The sequence below is a fragment of the Miscanthus floridulus genome, chromosome 12, assembly GCF_019320115.1.
Source record: "Miscanthus floridulus cultivar M001 chromosome 12, ASM1932011v1, whole genome shotgun sequence".
Taxonomy (NCBI): domain Eukaryota; kingdom Viridiplantae; phylum Streptophyta; class Magnoliopsida; order Poales; family Poaceae; genus Miscanthus; species Miscanthus floridulus.
In genome coordinates this window covers 80,139,654-80,156,543 of record NC_089591.1, presented here as the reverse complement: position 1 = coordinate 80,156,543, position 16,890 = coordinate 80,139,654, and the positions used below count along the sequence as shown (strand labels likewise).

At 45.5% G+C, this 16,890-nt stretch overlaps 2 protein-coding genes across 5 annotated transcripts; both read right to left on the bottom strand.

Annotated features, from left to right (window-relative positions):
• Positions 1-2,385: 2,385 nt before the first annotated feature.
• On the bottom strand, positions 2,386-6,990 carry LOC136497902 (actin-related protein 8). Of its 4 annotated transcripts, none has more exons than XM_066493794.1 (12): positions 6,333-6,990; positions 6,145-6,230; positions 5,703-5,773; positions 5,469-5,536; positions 4,709-4,782; positions 4,529-4,626; positions 4,057-4,138; positions 3,743-3,885; positions 3,442-3,590; positions 3,225-3,358; positions 2,961-3,079; positions 2,386-2,870 (listed from the first exon to the last, which is right to left on the bottom strand). In XM_066493794.1, exons 1-12 carry the CDS (start codon positions 6,701-6,703, stop codon positions 2,778-2,780), a joined length of 1,488 nt encoding a protein of 495 aa, XP_066349891.1. In that variant the 5' UTR covers positions 6,704-6,990; the 3' UTR covers positions 2,386-2,777. The 4 variants fall into 4 exon arrangements, with proteins under 4 accessions (XP_066349891.1, XP_066349892.1, XP_066349894.1 ...); XM_066493795.1 differs by having other exon boundaries at positions 4,715-4,782; positions 6,333-6,989; XM_066493797.1 differs by having other exon boundaries at positions 4,721-4,782; positions 6,333-6,986.
• Positions 6,991-7,969: 979 nt separating this feature from the next.
• On the bottom strand, positions 7,970-9,319 carry LOC136497903 (heavy metal-associated isoprenylated plant protein 39-like). The gene is made up of 3 exons (XM_066493799.1): positions 9,086-9,319; positions 8,897-8,972; positions 7,970-8,683 (listed from the first exon to the last, which is right to left on the bottom strand). Exons 1-3 carry the CDS (start codon positions 9,095-9,097, stop codon positions 8,349-8,351), a joined length of 423 nt encoding a protein of 140 aa, XP_066349896.1. The 5' UTR covers positions 9,098-9,319; the 3' UTR covers positions 7,970-8,348.
• Between the last annotated feature and the right edge of the window lie 7,571 nt (positions 9,320-16,890).

Genomic DNA, 16,890 nt, shown 5'->3' with positions numbered 1-16,890 from the left:
CTTTTATAAGAATGAAGAATAGGGACTATATGGCAATAAGTTTTCTGACGAACATATGATGGTAAAACACATCAAATGCCAGTTCTACAATGCAGACGTTTATAGAATGGACAAGATATGAGTAAGCATCTACTGTAGGTCCAGATAATTAAATCACTAGGTATTCATGGTGCTGATTTGGTTCAAACAAGAAGTTTGCGCTTAGCAGGTGGTTTCCAATGTTTTCCTCACATCCATATCATACTTCCATGTTACAGTGATCTAAGCATATGTTTGACCTGGCAGACAATACTCATATTTAAGTTACAGTTACTATAGACTTACGAATATAATTAAATTGTATGAAATCAATTAATAAACTGAACTAAACCATTACAATCAGCACTTAAAATGGATGAAGCATATACGTAACCAGGTCGCCATACTAATAGAAGACAAGCATGCACGGGATACATAATGAAGTTCAGAAACTAAATATAAGTTGCAGCATTTCAGCAGCAACCATGGTCACAATTAACACAAAATAAGCTAGCATGGATTATGACATATTGTAGTACGTCAACTTCAATTTTGCTACGAGGAGTATGCTACTAGTACTCTGCTACCTGTACAAGTCTTTGGTCCAATCAGTGCCTTTTTTCTCTTTTGGAAAACAAAACAAAACAATACGGCATCTCACATCAAATGGTTAATTTTCAGTCAGACTAAAGTTGCTAAATAAGTTGTCTTTGCAGTTGCATAACTCATGACACATGGATATCAGGATATGGTGACAAAACTCATACAGCAAGAAGGCACCACAATTAAACATAACAGGCATCATGTTAGGCATCTACCTTCTCATTTAGGACCGCAATATATTTGTCATATATAACAACTTAGCACCACCTAAGAACCTACCCACATTTCCTAACCCTTGTCAGGAATCACCTAGCGACTTTGTAATCAGAACACAAGGAACAGTGTGTAAACAGAACACCCAAGCAATTGCATCAACTCATCATTAACCAATCGAGGCTTCAATACTTTATAAGAAAAAGAATCTTGACTTCAAGAACTATGAACCCTAGGCAGCACCAGGGAGAAAAAAGGGGAAGGAAGAGGAGAACTCACTAGCGCAAAATTTAATCCATATCCTGCGTACCCGCACCGCGGATCTCAACTAGAACTAGATCATCGTGCTCGTCGTCTAGGATCAAGAACCCTAGAGGGAGAGATGACGAGGACGAAGGGGAGAGCGAGGGGATCACCGGCGAGAAGGATGAGGAAGGGGAAGGACGTACGGTTGGAGTTGATGGCGTCGCCGTCGCCGTCGCCTCGCGCCGCCCTGCCATCGCCTCCACTGCGGGAGCTCGTGGTCGCCTCGCCTCTGGTTCTCGCGTCGTACCTCGCGCCGCCTCCCTCCAGGATCCGATCCGGAGGGTAGGGTGTGGCTTTGTTCCGGGCCGTGGAGAAAGCGGAATGGCCAAACCTAGCCAGTTTCCTTTCCGGGCCGTATCTAACCGAACGACCAATCCTGACCCGACCTGACTTCGAACCGGGCCATGTCAATCCGGGCGGATCAGGCCGCGTTCCGGGCCAAAACGGACGAGGCCTCAGCGAGAATGGCTTTCAACCTATAGAAAAACTTATGTATAGAAAAATTATTGGAGGGTACAAAGTTAAAATTTTACAAAGACTCTTGAAGAACTCTTGGAGGTGCTCTAAAGTTAGTCATCACTGTGAGAAGTTGCTTTTAGCTTAGCATATGGCAGAAGAATTCAAGTTGCAATTATGCTCTAAAGTTGTCATCACTGTGTAAGAAGTTGCTTTTAGCTTAGCATATGGCAGAAGAAAAGTTGCAATTACTTTTAACCTCCTCGGGTGGAACAGCCGAACAGGTTTTAGGGATTATAGGCTTATTATAGTTAACTTCGATGGACTGATGGAGTATGAATTCAGCAATATGACAGGGAGTGAACCCTGTATAAGGGCACTAACCAAGATATGAATAGATGATGATAGAAGGGCACTAACCAAGATATGAATAGATGTAATAGATGGATAGATGGATGATAGAAGAAAACATTGATTGAATAAAATTTCATTTTGAAGGAGCTATTGAAAATATGTAGCCTCATAGTTTCCGAATTGGAACTGCCTTAATATCAAGTTTATAGAGAGTATTAATATCTACCACAAAGAGGTACATTATTATGAAATTATACATATACATTACAATGATGTCATAAATATTCTTCTCCTTTTCTATAAGCTTGATCAAAGTTAGAATAGTTTTGACTTAAGAAGAAATTTGGATTCTTTGTATTTCAAAACGGAGGGTGTATTCAGCCTTCCCCAACCCCACCTAGAACTGACTGCAAGCTCCAATCATTACCAAATCGATGAACAACATGCATCACAGTTGCATCAGCAATAAAAAAAATATCATCTCATTTACAAAATGTTTTACAACATTTAGAACTATACCAAACTTCATGAGACATATAACTATAAACAGAGACTATTGTTCCGCTGAACATCGAGACAATTCCTGCGCTTTTGCTGACATCCTATAACCACAATGAACTTACCAAAACATCCTATAACAACAATACCGAATGATGCATTTGCTCATAATCCATATATACATATTGTGGGCGTGAATGCTCATTCTTTTATATACTGGTGGAGGCTCCGTGGAGCATGGACTGGATGTCGTGTACCATACTTCGATGCGTGGAGGAACTCCATGTTTCATAATTCTTTTTACTCCCGACTTGTGTCTGAAATTTTTATCACCAGGAATTCATAAACAATGGACCATTCCGCCGTGTCTTCTGGCGGAATTGTTTCTTCTTTACACACCATGCCTCAGTGAAAGTACTCACCTAAAGTTAAAGCAGCCATCAGCGAGTGAAATTAACATGAATGTTGAAATTGAATTTAACACAGAAAAGATCAAGGTTCCATGTCCTTACATTGCTAATCATCTTTGCACCAAACCAGGCAGAATCAGTGCCAAATGAAGGGGGGAGTACTCTTATTCCTTCTGAGATATAAGGTGGAAGAAATTGGTGAAGCTCTTTCTCCAGCCTCTCTGTTGTATTACATGATATTCGTCAGAGTCACCGAAATAAATAAGATCTAGAATAATTAGCATTAGCCATTATTATTCCACTTTCTTTTTGATACTAAGTAATATCTAAAGAGTATATCAGCCCTAATATGCATAGGAAAAATACCTGGTAAACCAGGCAAGCATGACGATCCACCAGCTAAAATGACCGTCTTGTACCAGCTGTCATCACCAACCGTTCCTGAAGTATAGCAGTGATCCATACATAGAGCTACTGCTTTATGCAAGCCCATAGCACGCCTGCAAGTGCAAGATCAATATTGAGCAACCATAACTAAACTGTTATGAAAGCGCAAATCAAGCAATATCTGAATATTCCGTACATTCCTCCCATATGGGGCTGAAATAGAATTTCTGGAGTCTTGAATCTCTCTTCTGACAGAGTGAACCACCCTTCACCATCAACCTCGCAGGACGCTTGTGTATCTTTACGTAATTCAGCTTCATAATCAGCGGCTACGTAGCAAAGTTTCTTTACATGAGAGAGAAAGAGAGGCAGAGTCAGAAGCCAGAGATAAGCTTCGTTCTAAATACAATTAGCTTGTCTGTAGATATTAGTGAGATTCTTAAAAGAAATGTCTGTACTCCAAACAACTTTAGCATTGCAGCATAAACAAATTTTACCTCCTTGATGGCTCGAACAGTGTACAGTGACTCACAGGATATATTTCTCCGCTGCATTAACTCCTTGAGAAATCCAGTGAGTTTAAGGGCACCTTGCCCTACAGTCTCAACACCTATCTCATACATCACCCTACCTTGAAAGACTGTTCAAAACATATTAATATATTATCAGAATGGTGAAATGTAAATGACATTGATATGTGCAGCTGAAAGATGCAGACACCAAACAGCATGACTAATGTTCCACAAACTGACAAGAACACACAATAAATACTTGAAAAACCTTAATAATATAGATATGGACAATTACTTACTGGGAACAACAGAAGTTGTATTGAATCCAATGTGCACAACAATACCAGAGGTCCGTTTAGAAGCATACAAAGATAGAACTGCCTGGAAACCAAATGCCAGTGAGCTCATTGCTCATGAAAGTGTACTCAAAGATAGTTTTTAAATATGTCATGTTAATGAAGGACACACAAAGTGTGAAGAATTGAACATCAAACAATATTTGACACTTGGGCCATGAAGAAAGATGTCATGTCTACATTAATATGTGATACTGAATACACTATTCAAACACGGAGCTCTCAGTTGGATAGCTCAGGCTTTGACTAAAACCCATGGTTCTGATGTGGTTCAATTACACGAATTAATTCACGAAAGCGAAATCATTAGGACAAAAGTGTTTCAGGAAAGGAACAATGACTGATTAAATATAAAACATGAGGTAGGGGAATCCTGTTGGTTTAACTAGTAATCAAATAATGCAATAATGCATACTTGATCAACAGCACAAACAGCAGGAACATTCATGTCAAACAAGACAGAGTACAACGTCTCCTTGTATTGCTTTCTTGAGGCCCTAGCAGACTGGGTATCTGTGACAAATAGAAAGTTCAGTCAAGTAACATGGTCAAAATGCAGGACGGTAAACTAGGAAGTTGGGTCAAGTAAGAATACAATAACTCAAACCATCAGAGTGACACAGTGGAAGGACAACAATAACTGGTTGAGTCGAAGGCTTTATTTGCATCCTGTAAAAGTCAAGAATAAGATGTATAATACAATGAAAAAGAGCAAACAATTTACACTAAACATCACAACAGATGGTCCATCAGGTAAAAATAAGTCCTTAATAAACCTCAAGGCTCAAGCTCCAGTCGACTTCAAACCAAAACAGAGGCGAAAAAAATAAACTAAAGTAAACTTTTCATCTTTCATTTGTCAGCTTCTTTTGGGTAAGAGATTACAATAAACAGCAATCTTCGAATATACTAGAATTTTGTGTTGAATACATATCTGTATATCCCAATAGGGCAAAGGATGCTGGAACACCAGAGTGTCACCCACATAATTTTTCTATCGTAGATAATTGAAAATACAAAGCATTATGAAAGAACTATCTCCTAGCATGTGAAATCAACAGCAAGCATGCAAGCTGAAATATAAATGAGCACACGTCGTAGAATAGCAATGGACATTCATGCTGACGTGAAAAGCTAGAGATGGTGAATTGTTTAGACAGTACACAGCTTAATCAGCCTAAGTTTTCATAGACATAGCAAAAGGTGCTCGATATGAATTCACCCAATGCGGCAATGCCCACTAGTATTGTTGATAAAATTCCCTTTTAACACACGAAAAGGACATACTGGACAAATTTGCTGTACTAACCAAAAAGAAAAACGTGGTACTGTGGAAGCGAGATGTAATTTCAAACCTCGTATAGATTGTAGAGAAGAAGTGACGAAGCCTTGCATACATAGGTGCTTCAATGTTACCAAATTCCTGCATGATAATCACAACAGGCATAGAAAATAGCAACATCTCTTTGTGCTCTGATGATTCAGTTAACACCAATCTTGAGATAGTAAGTTAGCATTGGTCATCACAATATTCATGGGCATCATGTGCCTTTAAGATGTGACCCTTGCCACCGATCACCACAGCTTACCAAGAATGTAGCACAACGCCCAGAAGGAGCAGCGTACTTGCTCCAGCCATACTTGCAATACCCAGATCCACCTTCAATAAAAGAAACAGAGAGGACACACCAAGAACTGAGGTTACAGCAGCAGACAAAGAATAAAAAGAAGAAAAGTTGCATTCCATAGCACATGTAAAGAGTTAAATTTGATCGTAGTACTATGGCAATCTTTTACAGATATAAAATGTAGAGTATTCTAGTACAGTAAGCTTTCCTAGTAACTGAAGGTGTACAAACAGAACTACCATCCATTTTGTTATGCAGAAATACTTAGTCAATTAGGCAACAATCCAAACATCAAAGGTTTACTTCATTCAATAGTTTCCCGAATATTTGTTTTGATTGAGCAAGCGCTGGGCATCTAATTGAAAGTAAAATTGGACATGTCAGGATTATGCTTATATCTTACCATCCACTATGAGAGTACCCGGGACCACCGCTCGGAGACCGTAGATCTGCTTAAACGAGAGCTGCGGCGAGCTATCGTAGTACAGCCTACAAAATGCCAAGCGATATCAGGCACAACACCGAGCGCGGACGGGGCAGAATTAAGCACTGCGACGAGAAGGTAAAGCGAGTGGCGAGAACGGCACGCACCACGGGTGCGAGACGGGGCCGGCGGCGAGGTGCGTCTCGGCGAAGACGACGAGGTCCCAGGGCTCGGGGCCGAGGCGGAGGAAGAAGGCCCAGAGGCCGTTGTCGGAGGCGAGGACGCGCCAGGCGCGGCAGACGGCGCTGGAGCGCGCAGCGTCGAGCGGGCCCAGCAGGCGCAGGATCTGGGCGAGCACGTCGGTGGGGACGGCGTCGAGCGCGCCCAGCGACAGCGAGCCGTGGTACTGGTACTGGAACTGCTCCGCGCGCTGCGCATGCGCGCGGCGGGCCCGCGGGGACCCCGGCGGCGGGTCGGCACCCGGCGCCGCGGCGCGCGCCAGCACGGAGTCCCACACCTTGCGGAGCAGCATCGCCATGCGCGCGCTGGTCTGGTCTGGGTCGGTCGAGGGAGCGAGGGAGGGAGGTGGATGGGGTTGGTCGGTGATCGCCCCGCGGACAGTGGCGTGCGGAGGGGTCGGTGGCGGGCGCGCTACATATGCGCGGACACGGCCGGCCGAGACGAGGTGGGGGGGAGGAAGCGGAAGCCACCAGCCCACCAGATGCTTTCGGCACGGACGGCCGGGAGCGAGGACGGCAGAGGGAAGGGGAGGCGAACCGAGTCAGGATAATCGTCGCGTCGCGTGCGTTGGTGTGTGGCTCGCGCGCCAGTTGACGTGGCCGAGGGCTCCTGGCAGTTGGCACTGGCCTGGTGGCCGGTCAGCTGCTGTGCTACCGGCCGGACTGCTGGTGGTAGCCTGGTACACTCGCCTCGGGTCACTGGCCACTGGGACCGGTGCTTGGGTTCCAGTCGAAATGGACATCATTTCCGTGGTCCACTAGGAGTCGGACGCCTAATAAATGGAGCAGCAGCGACTCAAATCGATTGGAAATGTAGCTTCAGATTGTTTGCATCATTTGGAGTTTAGTAAATTGTTTTTGTTGCGCCTAATCCGATTGCCCACCGCATAACTACCAAACCAACATTTTTTGCTTCATCAGAAGCTACTTCCTCACCATGTCTTTCGTACCCTGACACGCATTCATGTGTGTGATTCTGTGTGTCCATAGCTTCGTGCTACGGTTGTCATCACAAATCATGAATAATTATTATAAGGTCAATCTCGGTAAGAATTTTATCTGCATTTAATAGTCTGTGGCATAAATATTTTTATTGACACCACGACGTGTTTAAGAAGAAAGGGAAGAATTGAAACTCTATTGGCTCGGGTTCTAATTTCCAACTCTACACAAGTCATGAAATTAAATGTCTATAAAATAATAAAATAAAGTTGTGCATTAAGACGGATTGTTTCATTCATGTTTCAATTTTATTTTACATGTCAGGGAAATATTAAATACAATACAAAACTCTCCCCTAAAAAATGGTCTAAGGTGCACAGTAGTTGGCTATTTAAGTAGTCCAACGCCCATCTATGGTAACTTGGCTCTTTAAAAAAAGAAAAATTCGATCTTTACCGTCAAACTGAACATTTATTTATTTATATATGGTTCAGATGCCAACCATTTTATGATTACAATATCGTCATATATATGCCCCATGTTCAGTTCATCGATCCTACTTCCAGATCGTTCGAGACCATCGGTATCATCGTCAGGACATCTGCAACTTATATTTTACAAGGTTAATCTTTAAAGATATCTCTATGTATATAGTTTTTTCATGCCTCAAACACCCAAATAGCAAGGACAAAAATCACATATATTCTATGCACAGTACACAGTCACGCTGATCAGATCAGCAGCCTGCTGAAACCCCCCAATAACTAGTCTTGGAGACTTGGGATCGCCTGTATAATAATTGTTCTAGCCGTCGTATAACGACCTGCGGACGGGCCAACGACCAACCCTACGCCAGGCCCAGGATAGAGATGAGCAGAGCAGCCAACCACCACAACCTGTCCCGGTCCCGGCGATCACCGATGAAGTGGCGGTCGATCGTGCCTGAGGTAGGCCAACTACACAGAGATTTTACAAAAAGAAGACGGAGCCTGCGCGGCTGCATCAACAGATGACGCAGGAGTTGGGGTCCTCCTCGGCGCTGTGGACGACGTACTGGGGTGGGTACGGGTGGGGTTGGTACTGCGCGGCGGCGTAGGGGTACCACTGGTGCGGGTACAACACGACCGGCGGCGGCGGCTTCTTGTCGCCGTCCTTCTTGTCGCCATCCTTCTTGTCGCCGTCTTTCTTGTCGCCCTTCTTCTCCTCCTTGGCCGGGCCGACGGAGACGATGGTGGCGGAGCCGACCTTGCGCAGCCTGGCCACGACGTCGACGGGGTCGACCAGCCCGATCACCGTCAGCTTGGAATCCTTCATGTCCACGGAGACGGAGTCGATACCTGCGCGTGTGGGGTTGCGGCCGTCAGATATGATGAGAATTCGATCGGACATGAACTCACTCGTTACGAACTGAAAAGCCTGCCCCCGCTCCAGCCTCCAGGTCGCGGTTCTGCAGGACACGGATGGTGCCGGCGGCGGCCTCCGTGACGGTGACGGAAGAGAGGGGGGAGGGAAGCAGGGCAGAGCAGAGGAGTGAACTGTGAAGTAAGTACCGTGGAGAGTGGAGACCGCCTTGAGCACCTTCTGCTTGTCCTTGTTGTCGTGCAGGTCCAGCTTCAGCACCACTTTCTGCGCCACGACGAGCGGCGATGAACCCCGTTAAAACCCCGGGCCATACACACGGAAATGGAAACACCAAAATCGGTGCGAATCGAGCGAGAATTCTGAGGCGATTGGTTTACCTTGTCGGCCATGGCGAAACCGATCCTCCTCGAGTCCTCCTCCTAGGCTCCTAGCTAGCGCGCGGAAGCGAGACCGAGAGCAGCCGGCTGTGCCTTGGGCCTTGGCTATGTCCGACAGTCCGAGCTGCGGGGGCGGAAATGGCCGTGGATGTGTTCTCCTCTGCCTGCCTGCCTGCCTCGGCGGTGAATCCGATGGGTGTGTACTTGGATTGGATGGGGGCAGCAAAGAAGCCCGAAGGCGACCCGGATTTATAGACCGGCGCGTGCGGGCGGGCGGCACTCGGCAGGGCCCCACACTGGGGTCTGGGCCACTGCCCACTGGGCGCCTGGCGGGCGCATCGACAGCCCCGGTCGCGGACCGATGATTTCGTTTGCTCCGTGCCGAGCCGGACGGGAGCGGCGTCGCGCGTGGGGCCGTGGGCAACCAAGGGCGCCGGGCCAGGCCAAGGAAGCCGCGACGAAGGCAAGGTGGCTGGCCTGGGCGGGCGATCGCGTGACGACGGACGCGCTGGCCGGATCAGTGGGCTAAAAGCCGTTAAGAAAGCCGGTGATGACGTCGCGAGGAATTATCTATTTTTCTCTGTTCGCTCGGTCCGCTCCCGGTGCTTGCTGCTGCTTGGACTCGTCCGCGCCGCGCGTGGTGGGTGGGTGGGTGGTGGCCAGGGGGGGTCTGGGTCTCAGGGAGGCCGTTGCGGCGTTGCCCTGCCGCGTGCAAGTGGAAACGCAGCCGCCAAAGGAGATCGCGCCGCGTCGCGTCGCGCCCCAGCCAGCCAGCCCGCTTGACGGGGTCCCGCGCCCACCGGTGGCCGCGACGACTTCTCGAATTTGCCGGGTCTTCGTCCGCTTCCGATCGGCAGCGTGCATGGCTGTGGCATCTTGACTGACTGACTTGTGGCGCTGGCGGCACTGTTGCCAGTGGAAGCGATCGAGAAAGTGATACTGATATCGTTACTGCGTACAGCGGTGGCGCTTGGTTACTCCAAGCTCGAAAGTGATCGTACTAATGTGTGTGTGAGAGGGATTGTATCGTATCGTACACAACTAAGCTTCCGGGAACCTCGAAGTTGCCGGTGCATGGATTGTACTGTCGCTGCCATAGTTTGCATGGACACCGAGTGTGGTGTCCCCGGCTCCCCGCGAGGCCGCGACAGAACTGAATGCACCCGTCGCCGAGTTGACTTTAAGCGCAGGTCTTGGGTCTCCAGTCTCCTGCATCCGTCCGTCCGTTTAGCCATGGGCCACGGCGAGGCAACGTTGCAGAAATTTCATTCCCTGAATCACCACGTGGCCCAAAACTGGCTCTCCCCTGCCGCGTCCATTGGTCAGAACGAATTTGCTGACGTCTTTCCATGCCTGGATCGATCAACGATCATCTTCTCATCATGTGTTTGGATATTCGCGACACAACAGAAGAAGCGAGTTCGTACGTACTTTCCAAAAAAACTGCACAGGTCTGCAGACGATTTTGGCTTTTGAAAAGCCGGCACGCATTTTCAGAAAAAAGTATAAAAATACGGCACCTGCAGTGGAACGTCCAATCGAAACCCACGACCGTGCAGCATCAGATCCGTGGCGATTCTCGCCGCGTGGGAGTTCAGGAACGGCTTGTTCGATTGGTGCCGCGGCGCGTTCGCCGAGCTCGAGCTGAACCAAAAGGCTCTGCATTGGGATTGGGACATGACATGTTCCTCCAATCAACATCATCCCTGTGCTCGTACCTTGAAGGCCAAGGTTCTCCCTTCCCTTCTCCGTCGTCAAAAAAGCCGGGAGGCGATGCATTCACTCGACGACTCCAGACTCTAGTGCGCACTGACGAGCCTATGCTAGCTACTGGTTCTGGGACTGTTTTTAGAATTTAGAAAAAAGAAGAAGAAAAATCAAATGTCCACTATTCTTTCACAGGCAAGCTGCAACCACTCGCGTCTAGAAGAATATAAGCTCTGTTCACTTGCCTGATAAGCCATGGCTGAAAGTTCTGTTGGATGATTTGCCTGTGAGAAAAAAAATTTGTTGGTTGGCTTGAAAAAGTACGGCTTATAAGCCAAACGAATAGGACGATAGATTTGCAAGAGTGGTCAAGCGATGACACAATAGGGGTCAACTGCCTGGTCAAATAAATGAAAGATGGAGTCCACTTATACCGTTCGCAAAATTATATGGATCTTGAGATGAATAGTCAACCATATTGACTAGCTCTATGATATAATGTTCCCTTCGATCAAATAACATGGTCACATTTGATTTTTACATAGCCTTTGATGCATATATCTTTGAGCACTAATGTCAAAATTTGGCAATGAATGGAGGAAGAGATGGGACTTTAGGCCGTGCATTTTTAGAGCCGCCTATGGTACGACACGATAGATTTTGGGTTGTGCTATCCGCTATGTCAAGGATCTCGATACAATGAGTGGTGCTACTTGAGTACTTCACCCACATCTTGGATTGTGACTAGGCCAGCGAGGCACGAAAGGCCGCCTGTTACTGGAATATCAATCGATGCTCTTTGCCACCTATAAAATCTAGCGTAACAACTAGGGAACACGAAAATATGTCTTTTATCCTTGGAATATGCGGACATTAGCTATAAAAGGTAGATGCTAGTTGAAGACATATTTATCCACGACATCTTTTATGAAAAGTCGATGGGCTCATGAGTAAATCTTCCAACCCTATGCTTGGGGTCTCTCCGGTCATAAATTAAAGGCTCGGACACATACTTGGGGTCTCCGATCTTGCATCCGTCCGTCCGTTTAATCATGGGGTATCCTTATAGCTGAATCATGAGGCAACAATCTGCTGCGAGGAGATTTCAACCTGGTAGTCCCAGCATGATCTTGGGCTTTCGATAAGCTTCAATAAAACCGGGTGAAATGCTTTTGATAAAAAAAAACTGGTAGTGCGTTCGTTCGTTCGTCAGAACATACTTTCTGATCTGGTGGTCTCTCCGATCAGCACGCCGGTCCTTGCCAGGATCAGGTGTTTGCATGCGACTTCGCGGCAGAAGAACCGCGATGTGCGCGGCTGGGCTTTTTGTCTTCTTCTTTTCAGCGCGAGAGAATGCTTCAAAAGGCTTTTATTTTTTCGGCTTTTGGAAAGCCGGCACGGCACCTGCAGCAACACGTGGAGTGGAGAAGTGGAGTTGAGGGACGGCTTGTTCCCATTCGTCCGCGCGGTGCCTAGCCGCCGGTGGCCCGCCGGTGCTTACGCCAGCCGGGCCGGGCTGACTGGGTGAGCGAGAGTGCCAGACTTTTGCATTGGGACGTGATGACATCTTGGTCCTGTTCTTACGAGCTGCTCTACCTTGCAGGCCAAGGATATGCATTCACGCGGGCACGCGGCCACTCCAGTGTGCACTGACCAAACCAAAGCTTCTGGTTCTTGGACTGATTCAAATGTCCATTATTCTTCTTCCATGGACAAAGCTGGAACCACTCGTCTCTATAAAAAAAAAACTCGATCTGGATTTGCCACAGTGGTCAAGCGATGACATGATGCGTCAACTGCCTGGTCAAACGAAAGCTGGAGTACGTCCACTGATCGATACTGTACGTATAATATAGGTACGTATTTATTATGTACTTATCTGGAAATTGTGTTGTACTGTTGACCAGCTAGCCCTGAAAACTACTGTAGCGTAGTTTGTAACTTTTTCTTTTAAGCGTGGACTTCCTAGTGTACAAGTCGTAGTATCTGTCCTCACGCACGCGGCAGCGCCGTCGTGTTTGTCGTTCGTCCATGCGTACCCGTACGGGATAAGTGCATGCATGCGCCGGCGCGTGTGATAGGAGGCTAGCTAAATTAAGCTGTGTTGTGCTGATCCACTGCATTGCGTTTGCGGTGACAGTACCGCACGTGTGTGTGTCCTGATACAAATAATCCAAGAGCCGTGCCGTGGGTTAGCAGTCGTCCCTGAAAGCTCCATGCAGGGGGTAACAGCATCCATCCATCCACCATGACGTACGCAACGTTAACAACGGGTTTATATTTATATAGAGAGAGATAATAGCAGTATATATTTAAATGGTACGTAGCACTCAAATTCGCTCCGTGTGTATACACGATACCTGAGGACGGACCGGAGCACAAGTAGTGGGTGGCCTTTTTAACAGATCGACCGAGTTTGTCTTTTGGGATGAAAGCGCAGTGCAACCTGAGGACGAGACGAATGGTCAGGAATCACTACGACCCCGTAGCATTATTGTACCATGTCAGTGTCAGGCTATTCGGGGTTCACTCTCCGTACCAGTCGCCCCCTCTTCACGGGTCTCGGCTTCGACTACTTGCTGTACGAACAAGTAGAAAATACACGTATATATACGATACGCACTCACTGGCACTGGTACAAACTCCAAGGGCGGCAGGAGGAATTGACATATGTATGCATTCTCGATCGGGGGATATTCACCTGTTCGCTTGTTTGTTTTCAGTCAGCCCAAACCAGTCAGTCAACAGTATTTTTCTCTCACAACAAACCTAGCACCAGTCAGTCCAAATCAATCCAGAAACCAACCAGCGAATAGGCCGATTTTGATTACGTAGGTCGTAGGATCAACTGTTTCCGGGCCTGCCTGTGCATGACAAAAGTCGCAGCCGCCTTGTTTGAAAAACTAACGGATTGCGTTCATGCGTCACTCTCGCAGTCTCACTTGACGCTGAAAGGTTGAAATTAAACCCCGCACGACTTATAGTCGAGCAGTGACAAAAAAAATATTTAGCTTTGGCTAATTTTCTCTCATATATATCTTTCCTTTTTAGCTACTATTCTCATCGTACTCTCTATGCCTTGTAATACAGTGCAGTTTAGAGATTTTAGGACATATTAACATAAACATAAGAAGTATGTGTCCTCACTTTATTTCTTAATTAACACTGCCATCAACATGATTAATGGTGAGTGGTAGTTGATAAATGGCAAGTAAACAACATAATACCTACTAAATTTATGCAATTATTTAATGCAAAATTGTTTTGTCCCTCCTAGAATCCCTTATATTTCGCTACACTTTTTGAATGCTTGAATGCGCTATATTACAGAATGGAGCGAGTATATTTTTAGCACGCTCCTTCCCGCCCGCCTATTTATGATGATTTAGCTTTTCTTTACCTACTGAATTTGCTGATCCAACACCATTATAGTTATGGGGAAACTGTTGTTTTCAGGGTGAAGAAACATTTTAGATCCAGTGTGATGGATATACCCCCGGTATCCATAAGACAAGACATGGGCCGCACCATCAGAGGTGGCCCAGCCCACAAGATCAAGGCGTGCAGCGCACGGCACTGGTCGGCGTGCACCGCAAGGCTACAATAAGATATTGTATAATAACAAATAAGATATTTTCCTTGTAACCCTACCCCTCCAGAGCATATAAGGAGGGGCAGGGGTCCCCTAGTCAACATCCCGATATGGATCCTAGGCTTAGCCTAAGGTATCTAAACACACGCAATATTATACAATAGCCAATACAAACCGACAGGACCAGAGGAGTAGGGTATTACGTCGTGCTGACGGCCCGAACCTGTCTAACTCGTATGTCTCTGTTGCCTTCTTGTTCTTGATTATGCGCACCACTGCCGATCAATCTACCTTCGTAGGATACCCCTCGGAGGACTACCGACGATATTCTATCGACATCCAGATTCTCTCTAGAAATGTTTCTCTCTCTGTTGAATCCACTTCATGAACCCGTTTGGCTAACTCTATGCATTCTCCAAACTAGAACTAGAATCACGTTTCTCTAGGCTAGTAAAAAAAGGAGAAATGGTTCTAAATGATTCTTTTTGGAATGTTTCTCTATTTGTGGCGTTTGGCAGCGTTTCTTGTGATTCTACTGAGAATCTAAATCACATCGTTTCTCGCTACCAAACACACCCCTCAATGTTTTATCTCTAATTCAACCTTTGTAACTTCTCGAGTAACTTTTTTAATGAATCGACCTTTTATGTGAAGCTTATTGTGATTCAATGTTATTCAACCTTTTCTTCTTTGGTCAGCATTTTTTCATATTTTTCAAATTGTGTTTTTTTGCGTGACTGATTTAATAGGAACTACCGACCAAAATTCCAAGACCGATGCATTGAGCTGGGGAAAAATACCAAATATAGGCCCTGTTTGGTAGAGTGATCTGAAAAAAATGCTTCTTAGAGAAGCTATATTTGTATACAAATAGAGAAAAAAAGCATGATTAAAATTAGGTTAATCATGCAATATATTTTTTATAATAAATTTATTTGAAGACATAAATGTTGATGATACTTTTTTTTATAAACCTAGTTAATATTAAAAATTTGATTAGATTCAAATCTAGAATTGTACTGTTTTTTCCCTTACGGAGAGAGTAGATGCCATCTTGCATCGCATGCATATGTTGTCAAGTTGACTGGGTCTCCTGCATACCCTCCATCTGTTCATCAGTTTATTAGGAAACCACTGTGCAAGGGGGAAAAAAAACTGCCACTGAATCATCGTCGCCGTCACCGTTATTGTCGTGCTCGTCAAGTACTCCAACAAGCAGTATATGAAGCATGTTTTGCGTTGTTGGCTTGCCTCCACATAATATATTTTATATATAATGCGCTCATTCGTCCTCTTCCTCTCTCGCGACTCCGTCCGTCGCCGCCGCTGCATCTTAGCAGGATGTATTTTTAACTCGCGTTCAACATCTGTGAGCTAAAAAGAACTCAACGAAATGTTACACTTGTGGCTTGCTGGTGTGCCTTGCGGCCTTGCCTTGCTCAATAATGACGACCTGATGCTTTCAGCTTTTGAACATTTTGGTGTCGATTTTCGGATTGCTTTTGGCACCAATTATTTTGGATTGATGCGTGGTTTGATTAGCATATTAAATGAAATTAAATATTTTGCAAAACACGACGCTCAGTCAAAGCCAAGGCAGTTGTAAATAATTTCTATCGATCATTTGAAATTAGAATATTTTTTTGAAACATATTTGGATGAATGTGTCATTACATACAGGAAGAAAAAAAACGCATGTTTGTCTTCTTTCAGCACCGCTTGTTTAGTTTATTATTATTTTTTTGCAATGCAAATTTTCATTTGACTCAGCAAGTCTCAAGCACCCGGCGCACGCCATAGGTGGCCCCCATCTAGAATTTAGTCCTCACATCTTTCATAGGTCACCGCAACATTTTGTTGTTTGGTTTCAAACAATTATATCTTCTAAACTGTTTATCTAATTAACGATCCATTTTCACCACTATGTTTGTCTTGATTAAATCTAAAAGTTAAGACCCATATTGACTATGTTTTGAATCTTAAAAAATAGTGACATGTTGGGTCATATGCCCACAAATCTTAGTATAAAAATATAGTCAATATTGGTCTTATTTTGTAGATAAAATCAATATAAATAATGTGATGCAAACGAAATGAAAATTAGTTATGTGGTTTAGAAAATAATATCGCCTAAAGCTTTTGCATGCATGCATGCTGGTGATTTGATGAAACGCTAAAAGTGACGTGAGAGGAGTGAGGAGGTGAGAGAAATATGAGAGGTGAGGAGATGGTTGTAGCTGTGTGTCAGAGTTTTGGGACCAGCCCGTCGGTGAGGAAAAGAGGAGAGGGAGGTGGGAGTTTTGGGAGAGCTCCCGAGGCGCGACAGTCCGAATATGTCGGCGTCCGTGAGTGCTCTGAACCAAGGAGGTGCTGCCGCCTACAGATGTGTGTCAAGCGAGTGTCTCTTCGTTTTTAGACATGGATAGCTATTCCCCCACGGAGGATAGAACACATGGGTGCAAGAGTAGGCGGCTATAGAATAAGTTATGCTGGTAGCCGCCTCTAT